An 11,096-nucleotide genomic window follows, 5' to 3' on the forward strand; every position below is an offset into this window, starting at 1 on the left:
ATAAACTTATAAAAAAATCTAGGCCTTTTCTATTTAAAAAAAACTTGATCTGACCTTGATCTGTGTAGGTTAGACGTCTATTGTCGCCCCTAATTGACATGTCTTGTGTCTTGTTTTATTTCTTAATATATTGATCTTTGCCTTTTTAAATAAAAAACGTATCTTATATTTTTAATCTCTAATAAATTGAAAATAAATTCATTAATTAATATTAATCAATATTTATTTACATCAGAACACACACTTTAAAGTTTTTGCTATCTATATAAAAAGTTTAGACTATGAAAGAATATTTTCATCATGAATTAAATTTGTACCGCATGACAAGAAAATAGTCGGCACCGCAACAAATGCTCCCTCGCCCCTTCTTCTTTCTCTTTCTACACTTTTGACTCCAAGTCTAATAGTTTGTGTTATGTTATTCTAAACTAAACACACACTTCACATTAGTGTCACTCACCCAAACACACCCACCCCACCCATTTTTGTTCTCTCCTTTTTCACTTTCACTCTCATTTAACTGCATTACATTACATTCACAACCCCTTCATTTTCTCTCTCTAGATCTCTCATCTTCCACATTGTACACAACACACAACACAAACTTCAACTTCCATGGCTGACACCACCAAATACACACCCATATCCACCACCATCACCACCACCACCACTCCTCCTAACAACCTCCACAAACTCGACTTCAAAAACCTCTTCCCCATTCTCAAAACCAAAACAACCATCACTCTTGCTTACACTTTTATGCTCATTTTCATCGCTTTCACTCTCTTCCTAGCCTTTTCCCCTTCTTCCACCACAACAATTTCCTCAACACCCAACCTTTCTACTTCCCAATTCTCTTCCATTTTCTCTTACTTTTTCCCAAACACCACCACTCCACAATCTTCACAAACTCACAACACAACCAATCCTTTCGATCCAATCCAAACCAACACCTCCACAACTAGATCCACCAATGCAACTTCTCAATCTCCAATTTCCAACACAACTACAAACACACAAAAAAATTCATCACAAGATGTACTTCCTATTCCTGTTCAAATTCCAATTCCAATTCCAACTCCAACCACAAACAACACTCAAATTGCAAAAATAGAACCATCTACGGTCAAAAATCACACATCAATTTCTGATGGAACAAACTCAAATCAAACCACAAATGTTACTCTTCAAGGAGTTGCTCCAGTTGCTCCAGTTACTCCTCACCAGAATCTAAGTTCTAATTCTTCTTTAAAAGGTGTTGATTTGAATAACTACACGGCTTCACTTGCTAAGAAGAAGAACAATGGGAAAAGCAAGTACACAGAGTTGATGGAATCTCTGATGAATTGTGATTTTTTTCATGGTGAATGGGTGAAAGATGATTCTTATCCTCTATACAAACCTGGTTCTTGTTCAATTATTGATGAACAGTTCAATTGTATAAGAAATGGAAGACCAGATAAAGATTTTCAGAAATACAAATGGAAACCTAAGGGTTGCACTCTCCCAAGGTATAAAGTTCAATTTTTTTGGGATTATTTTATGATTTTTGTTTGTTTGTTTGGTTTAACTTCATAAGATTTTCCTTATTTGTGTTAGTTTTTTTGTTTTTGTTTTCACTAGTCAATTTTATGATTTGATTTGGGGTTTTTTAATATATTTTGTAGTTTACTATAATTGATCTGTTTTTCAATTTTTTGGGGGTTTTATTTTATTTTAGTAGAGTTGAATTGTTAATATGTGTGTGTAATTGAACTTGTTGTTTTTTTTTTATAGGTTGGATGCACATAAATTGCTTGATTTGTTGAGAGGGAAGAGATTGGTTTTTGTTGGTGATTCTCTCAATAGGAATATGTGGGAATCACTTATTTGTATACTGAAAAATTCTGTGAAAGATAAAAAGAATGTTTATGAAGCAAATGGAAGAGTTCATTTTAGAGGGGAAGCTTCTTATTCGTTTGTGTTCAAAGTAAGTATTGATATTGGTTTTTTATGTGTTTTTTGTTCTTCTGTTATTGACTTGTTATTAGTTATTACTCTTCTGCTAATGATATTGGTTTGGTATTGATGGTTTTGTAGGATTATAACTTCTCTGTGGAGCTTTTTGTGTCGCCGTTTTTAGTTCAAGAGTGGGAAATGCCTGATAAAAATGGGACAAAGAAGGAAACACTTCGTCTTGATTTAGTTGGTAGATCTTCAGATCAATATAAAGATGCAGATATCATTGTCTTTAATACTGGTCACTGGTGGACTCATGATAAAACTTCTAAAGGGTAAGTGCGTTTTTATAATTTCCGTTTCAAAGTGATTGTGAATTTGCATTTTGCAATTGAGGCTCGTTTTCTATTTATTGTTATCAACTGTGTATTCATAATTGTTTTTCAAAGTTTCATAATAGAGGAAACCTTGTTATGAATGTTGATTAAGTTGGGTGTGGAAATTTCTAGGAAGGACTATTACCAAGAAGGTAGCCATGTCTACGATGAAATGAATGTTCTTGAAGCGTTCCGAAGAGCTATAACAACTTGGGGCAGGTGGGTCGATACCAACGTAAATCCATCCAAGTCCTTAGTCTTGTTTAGAGGCTATTCTGCTTCCCATTTCAGGTAAAGAGCAGATGAATTGATGCTTTTATACTTCTTATGGTCTTACATTCTTGAACTGACTGTTGGTTTCATTTTCATTACTCATGCTGGGAACATGTTTATTCATTGATCATCATTAGACCATGGAATTAGAAAGATCGGTCGATAGAATTTCTATTGATTGGGTTTAGTTTTGTTTTGAATCAAGATAGACTCGCATGTATCAACATACTGATAACCATGGTTTTTATTTTAATGCAGTGGTGGGCAATGGAATTCAGGTGGACAATGTGACCATGAAACTGCGCCCATCGATAACGAAAAGTACCTAACAGAATACCCACCTAAGATGAGGGTGTTGGAGAAGGTGCTTAAGTATATGAAAACACCTGTATCCTATCTGAATATCACAAGGATGACAGATTTTCGGAAGGACGGTCATCCTTCAATATACCGGAAGCAAAATCTATCCCCCGAAGAAAGAAAATCACCATTGAGATACCAAGACTGCAGTCATTGGTGCCTTCCAGGTGTTCCTGATGCGTGGAATGAGATTCTCTATGCCGAAATTCTAATGAGGGAGTACCGAAATCAGCATCAGCAGAAGGGATCATAGGTAAAGAAAGAACTCCCACAAACCCCTTCCTCCCTTATACATTATATCCAATGTGTTAAAAAGATGAAATAGATACAGATGCAATATACATACAGAAAATGCCTTTTTTTCCACCTATTTGTCTTAAAAAAGTTCATAAAGTTGAGTGAAACAGTAGTGTATAATTAAGAGATGTGGTTACCATGACTTGGTGAGGAGAGGAGAGGAGAGAATACTATATATGGTGGCTTAGTTTGTCATTGTAAATCATACATCCATTGTCTCTACATTTTCTTCCTAGCCTCAAAGGGTGATTGGTATTGTAAATCTCTTATCAACTTGATTTTTTGTTTAGTGTAATCAAACTTCTGATGAATAATCTTTAAATTATTTTATTTATATATAATTTATTATTGGAATGTAGCTTTTATTAAGCCACTAATTGTGGGACTTTACAAAGCTTTTTTTCTCCATGTAGGAAGTTGACCTATTGAATTAACTTTTTGACAATGACTATTGAGTTATGTTTGTTTTAATGAAGTGGACTCATAGTTGGGTTTATGATGATGACTTATTAAGAATTTTATTTTTGTTTTTTAACTAAAATTTTCTAAGATTAAAATTTTCTTTATGTTATTCTCCTATCTTTATTTTAGAACAAGATTTGGTGAAGGAGAAGTCATGGTATTTCTGTATATTTTAATTGTCTTATGGAAAAAAATAAATGAAAAAAATAATTATTAAAATATTTAGAAAATAATTAAACCACATAAATGAAGTTTGATCTTTATTAAAATATTTAGAAAATAAATAACACAATATATATTTTATGCCCGTAATAGTTACACTATTCAACTAAACACTTACAAATTAATATTTTACAAACATAATATTTTATATAAATTATATAATATTATCATTTATTTAAAGATGCTATAACATTATTTTTACAACTTGCAATATATTCGTTATTAGAAAAAAGAAAAAGAAAACATTCATTAATAGTGCATGATAATTGGTGACTTTAATGGAATTATTTATTTATAACTATTAGATGACTTAAATGGAATTATTTATTTATAACTATTAAGATTCTTTTGATTTTTTTCCTTTTAATAACTCTTTGTATTAACTAAATTTTTCACTAAGATACTATAGATTATATTACACATTCTTTTAGAAATGTATAATAAATACTTATAGATTATATTACACATTCTTTTAGAAATGTATAATAAATACTTATATAAGTAATTAGTAAATTTAATACTTCAACAATTTTTTAAATATTCCTGTTATTTATTTAAAGGTTCTATATTTAAAAACAGAAGTTGTATTTATCAACAAAAGTGTTAATTATATGCCGAATTGGCTTAAATAACACACCAATTTCTTTGATCTAGTTTAATAGATTAAGGTTCTATATTTAAGAACAGAAGTTGTATTTAACAACAAAAGTGTTAATTATATACTGGCTTAAATAATACACCAATTTCTTTGATCTAGTTTGATAGATACATATGATCCGTTCATAAGTTTGATTTGGTAGAGAGAACCATAGTTCATTAATTAGAAGAGGATTAAAATCATTTGATATTAAAATTGACTTCGAATCAGATTAAACAATTCAATAGGCCAAATACCGGTAGTGAAAGAAAAAAATATGAAGACTTTTAGTCTTCTCACTCTTAGTGGAGAAAAATTACATTAACGAAAGACTTTTATAAATTGAAAAATCTTTATATCCACACTTATTAATATTATATTTGTTACACTTTGAAAGACAAATAAAAGTATTATACTTGTTTAATTTTCATATGAAGTTATGTTGTTTGAGATAATTAAATATTAAAGTCTTTTAATAATAAATTTTATGTAAATATAAATAAAAATTTAAACTCCGTCTCCATTTTTTGAATTCTTTTTCTATTATTCTCTCCTATTATGTTTTTGGAAGGTAGACTTTTTAATGAAAACTTTTATTTTATTATTTTAATTTAATGCATTTATATTTGTTTTATTATTGCAATTAGATCATAGCTAGTATATATTGTTACTTTGTTAGCTTATAGAGATTAAATATGTGTTAATGGTAAAAATTTTATCATTAAAATTTTGCAGTGTTTGTTTGAAATTGAATTTGCATTATAGTATAACAATGTTTTAATTATGTTTTACTTTATAATTTTATTTTTAGCAAAAAGTAATGGAATTTTTTTTCAAAATAAAATAATGTGTAATCCCCAATTACTTGATGAATGTAGATTAAAATTAGATCCACTCAAGGAAAAAAAAATCAAATTCAAATTGGAAAAATCTTTATAAAAACCATTGTTTAATTTGAAAAAATTTAATATTATCATCCAAGTGATAAAAAAAAAATTATGAGAAATTATTTATATAAGGGTTTCTTCAATTAAAAAAAATTAATTTCTCACAAAAAATGTGAAAAGATCATTAAATATTTTCGAAACATTAAAAATCATATAAAACATTTATGATGTATATTTATATTTTTGTAAAATGGAGTATATATCTATATATACTAACCCCGCTATACAAAAATTTTGGGTCTCTCCCTCTTACAAATTAATATTTTACAAATATAATATTTATAGAAATTATATTTATAATTATATTATGTAGCATATAATAATGTCATTTATTTAAAGATATTTTAACATTTTTTTAAGAATGTATTTAAAGATGTAAAACTTACAAAATATTCATTATTAGAAAAGGAAAAGAAAATATTCATTATTAATGCATGATAGCAGATGACTTAAATGAAATTATTTATCTATAACTATTACGATTCTTTTGATTTTTTTTCCTTTTTATAATTATGTATTAATTAACTTTTTCATAAAGATATTATAGATTATATTACATATTCTTTTATAAATGTATAACAAATACTTATATAAATATTAATTAATTTTTTCTCATATAATAGTAAACTTGTAAAGTTATATAAACAATTAGTAAATTTAATACTTGATGAATGTAGATTAAAATTAGATCCACTAAAAAAAAAATCAAATTCAAATTGGAAAAATCTTTATAAAAACCATTGTTTAATTTTAAAAAATTTAATATTATCATCCAAGTGATAAAAATAAAATTATGAGAAATTATTTATATAAGGGTTTCTTCAATTAAAAAAATTATTTCTCACAAAAAGTGTGAAAAGATCATTAAATATTTTCAAAACATTAGAAATCATATAGAACATTTATGATGTATATTTATATTTTTGTAAAATAGAATATATATCTATATATACTAACCACGCTATACAAAAAATTTGGGTCTCTCCCTCTTACAAATTAATATTTTACAAATATAATATTTATAGAAATTATATTTATAATTATATTATGTAGCATATAATATTGTCATTTGTTTAAAGATGTTTTAACATTTTTTTTTTAAGAATGTATTTAAAGATGTAAAACTTACAAAATATTCATTATTAGAAAAGGAAAAGAAAATATTCATTATTAATGCATGATAGTTGATGACTTAAATGAAATTATTTATCTATAACTATTACGATTCTTTTGATTATTTTTTTCCTTTTTATAACTATAATTAACTTTTTCATAAAGATATTATAAATTATATCACATATTCTTTTATAAATGTATAACAAATACTTATATAAATATTAATTAATTTTTTCTCATATAAGAGTAAACTTGTAAAATTATATAAATAATTAATAAATTTGATACTTCAACAAATTTTTAAATATCCCCATTATTTGTAAAGTTATATAAATAATTAATAAATTTTATACTTCAACAAATTTTTAAATATCCCCATTATTTATTTTAAGGTTCTATATTTAAGAATGGAGGTTGTCTTTGTGTGCGATATGTTTTGGTATGTGGTGAATAACAAATTGTTGGCATGATATGTGGTAAGATATTCATGATGGTTGTGATTGAATATATGATTGTTATTGTGCTTTGTTGTAATTGCTAATTGGTATATGAATCTTGTACAATTGGTGAATAATTCAATGTGTGAATTATTGTGGTATGCAGTATGTTAAGATGTGTTTGGATAATCTTAATTGAATATGTGTTGAGGTAATTGTACATGCTTTCATGATTGGCTTTGAAATATAGGCGGTGAAACTTGGGTTCACATTGGTTGGCTTTGAAATATAGGCGGTGAAACTTGGGTTCACATTGTTGGCTTTGAAACATAGGCGATGAAACTTGGATTCACAATTGTGGAAATGATCTTGTCCGAATCGAAAGCGTGGCTTGGATTCTAGATATTGAATCGGAGAGCAGTGAAACTTTGGTTTCACATGGTACCACATGCAATGAGTCACATTTACTACATTCGAGTCACATTGTGTGTTATGTGATTGATTTTGTATCGATGTGATTGCTTTGTGTGATAATTGGTATATAGTGTATGAACGTATATTTTGAGGAGAGTGATGAATTGTGAAATGTATTCTTGTTGTGTTTTGCATTTTCCATTATTATGTTTATATATAATAATTTGAATTCTCACCCTTCTATTTGAATGATTTTCATCGTAACATCCCAATTTTTCTATTTTATTTATCTAATAATTATTTTATTATTATTATTATTATAATTATTTACTTATTATTTGGGTGATCATTATTTAAATGTGTATTATTGTGTTAATTTGGCTAATTGAGTTATTATAATTATTGGTGGAATAATGAAATAATAGCTAATGGGCCTAAATAGTTGAAATAGAATGGATGTCTAAGCCCAATTAGAGAGAAAGGATAAAGTACGAGTTGAATTAGGTCATTTCATAACATTAACATTTGGTAAGAAGAGAATATAAGAGAAATAGGGAGAAAGAGAAAATTGGGGGAAATCTTGAAGAAGAAGGAATTTGATTTGAGGTAAGGGGAAAATTTTCATTATCTTGAATGTATGAGTATGTAATGAGTAGTAGTGGTAGTATGATAGGTATTTCATTTCTCTTCATTTGATAGATTTTCACATGTTAGGGTTTAGGTTGAATCCATGGAATTTGTGGTAGTAATCATGTTTGATGATGTTTGTATGTGAACCCATGGTTAGAAATATGTTTAGTAACCTTATATGTGTGTTAAATCGCCGCTTGAATGAGTTTTGGTTGCTTAGAATCGTATTTGGAGTGGTATGAAATGTGCTGAAACGCACAGAGTTTTTCTGGTTTTGGTGTTGTTCGTTGGGTGGGCATCTTGCTTCGTCGGGCGAGTGTGTTCTCACATGTCTGTGCCAAGCGAGACCAGTGGCCGAGGAGTTGCCAAGTTTCTGTAATAGAGAGGCGGACGAGCAGATTCTTCCGCCGGGCGAATATGTCCTGTTTGGAAAAAAATTGTAATGTGCATAACTTTTGATCCTTAACTCCGTTTTATGTGCCGTTTGAAGCATTAAGAAGCTAATGTAATTATTTATATGATAGGATTGGACTGGTTAACACTTAATGATTTAATCAAGATGTTGTTGTATGAATGACATATGATTATCGTAATGTGTATTTTGATTTGGTGAATTCTGTATAGCATTTATTGACATGTTATGTGATATGATATAGATCATGTGTGTGAATATGTATATGCTATTTCGATGTGTTTGTTGAGCATGATTACTTGATGCATTTTGTACAATTGGTAGATAATTCAATGCGTGAAATTATTGTGGTATGCCGTATGCTAATATTGTATGGATAATCTTAATTGCATATGTTTTGTGATAATTGTACATGTATTCATGGGGAGATTGTACTCTAGTTGGCTTTGATCCTTGTGTGGAAACATAAGCGACTTTGTTCCTTTTGTGGATTCAGAAGCGATGAACTATATGTTCACATTTTGAGGGCTTTGATCTTGTCCATATCTGAAGCGTGATTCTGGTTTTTAATTGGGAGCGTGAGCTTGATACTCACATGGTACCACATGCATGAGTCACATTAATTGCATTTTGAGTTGCATATTTATGTTATGTGACTACTTTAAATGATGTGTTATTTGTGTGGTAATTGTATTTGTGTTATGTGTGATACTTATGAGACTTGTTTAAATTATGAAGTGTGATGAATGTTTATACTATGGTATGCTATGTTCATTGTACATATATTATATAGTCATTATGATTTAAATTCTCACCCTTATGTTTGAATGAGGTTCATTGTGACATCTCTTGGTACTACAAAGTCTCACATCCATACATGCTTCCAGCTGCAGAGGGAGGTACGCCCAGACCAACCCACAAGGAGATTCTCCGTATGCAACAGGCTCAGTTGGACCACACTCAGGATCTTCTTCCTCTGTGTCTTCAGATAGCTGACAGGGGCCTCAGAGCCAATGCAGAGCGTTTATTCTCTAAGGGAACTGCTTATAGGCGTGCTGGATGATATGACCAGGTTGGTAGAGAGTGCATTTATGTACCGTGAACATCGTGCCAGGATTCATGGGACACTTGACGCTAGGGGTAGAGCCAGCAGAGTCCTTGGTGGACGCGGAGGCGGAGGTAGAGGAAATGCGCATGATGGTACGCATGATGATACCCGACATACTCAGTAGTTATGTTTGATAATGTATTTATATTTCATTTTTGTATGTATTTGATGATGTACTCGACACTTTGACTGACATTATTTATATATTGTATTTTTATTGGTCTACCTACTGTTGTCTCTAAAATGCATTACTGAATTTTAAAATGTATGTCTTTAAAAATGGAGTTTCTGAATGAAAATGACATGAATTCAAAAAATAATAAACTGTTCCGTAGATGCACCTACACACTCTATTTTCACCATATTCCGTAGATGCATCTACGGAAGTATTGCTAAACTGAAAAATAAGATGAAATTAACTGTGTTTTCTTTTGTTTTATACGCTTCCGTAGATGCATCTACGGAAGAAATCAAATTTTTTCAAAATATGGAGTGCTTTCAGATGTGTATCTCTGGAAGCAGGAGGAAAAATTGAAATTTTGCGTGATATATAAGAGACCTATGAGATTTAATGAGAATCTTTCATCATATAATACATAAAAAATCTTGTTCCTATGCTCCACAATAAAATAATATTGTTGAACGTAAGCACATTCATATAATTGAAACATTGTGTACTTGTCTTATCCATGCTAATTTAAAACATATTTGGATTGAGTACCTTAAGAAATATCAGTACAAAATATATTTTTATATATTTTAAATTCACTATTCACAAAATATATATTTTTGATTTTCTACTCCCTATTTATCTTTTTTTTATATTATAACTAGTAACAAACCCGTGACGCACGGGTTCTGTTCGTTTATGCAAATTTGGATACATCATTTATTTTTAAAAAAATGTTAAAAAAGAAAAAAATGAGATAAATAATTAATTATTTCGTATATATAGATATTTAAATCAATAATAATTTTTTCCCGTATACTATTTTTAGATTAAAAATATTTAATCATAAATACCATTTCTCGTATATAAAAATATTTAAGTCAATAATAGATTTTTTTTCTGTATACATTTTTGTTTAGGTATCATTTACAAAAATATTTATATCAATAATAAATTTCGTATATAAAAATATTTAGATCAATAATAAATTTTTTCACGCATACCATTTTTGAATAAAAAATATTTGGGTCATAAATACCATTTTTCGTAAATAATAGATTTTTTCCGTATACAAATATTATTTTTGTTTAGGAATCATCTACAAAAATATTTGGATCAATATTAACTTTTCTTATATTAAAATATTTAGATCAATAATATATTTTTTTCCCATATACGATTTTTGGGTCAAAAATATTTGATCATAAATACCATTTCTCGTATATAAAAATATTTAGGTCAATAATAATTTTTTTCTCGTATACAGACTTCATTTTAGTTTAGGTATCATTTACAA

The 11,096-nt window shown here is 28.6% G+C and overlaps 1 protein-coding gene across 1 annotated transcript; it reads left to right on the top strand.

Moving 5' to 3' along the window:
* Window positions 1-391: 391 nt before the first annotated feature.
* Window positions 392-3,586, top strand: LOC131610200 (protein trichome birefringence-like). The gene is made up of 5 exons (XM_058882090.1): window positions 392-1,511; window positions 1,777-1,969; window positions 2,080-2,273; window positions 2,448-2,606; window positions 2,847-3,586. The coding sequence occupies exons 1-5, from the start codon at window positions 616-618 to the stop codon at window positions 3,199-3,201; spliced, it is 1,797 nt and encodes a 598-aa protein (XP_058738073.1). The 5' UTR covers window positions 392-615; the 3' UTR covers window positions 3,202-3,586.
* The last annotated feature ends 7,510 nt before the right edge of the window (window positions 3,587-11,096 follow it).

Source organism: Vicia villosa, linkage group LG6 (genome assembly GCF_029867415.1).
Source record: "Vicia villosa cultivar HV-30 ecotype Madison, WI linkage group LG6, Vvil1.0, whole genome shotgun sequence".
In the NCBI taxonomy this organism is placed as follows: Eukaryota; Viridiplantae; Streptophyta; class Magnoliopsida; order Fabales; family Fabaceae; genus Vicia; species Vicia villosa.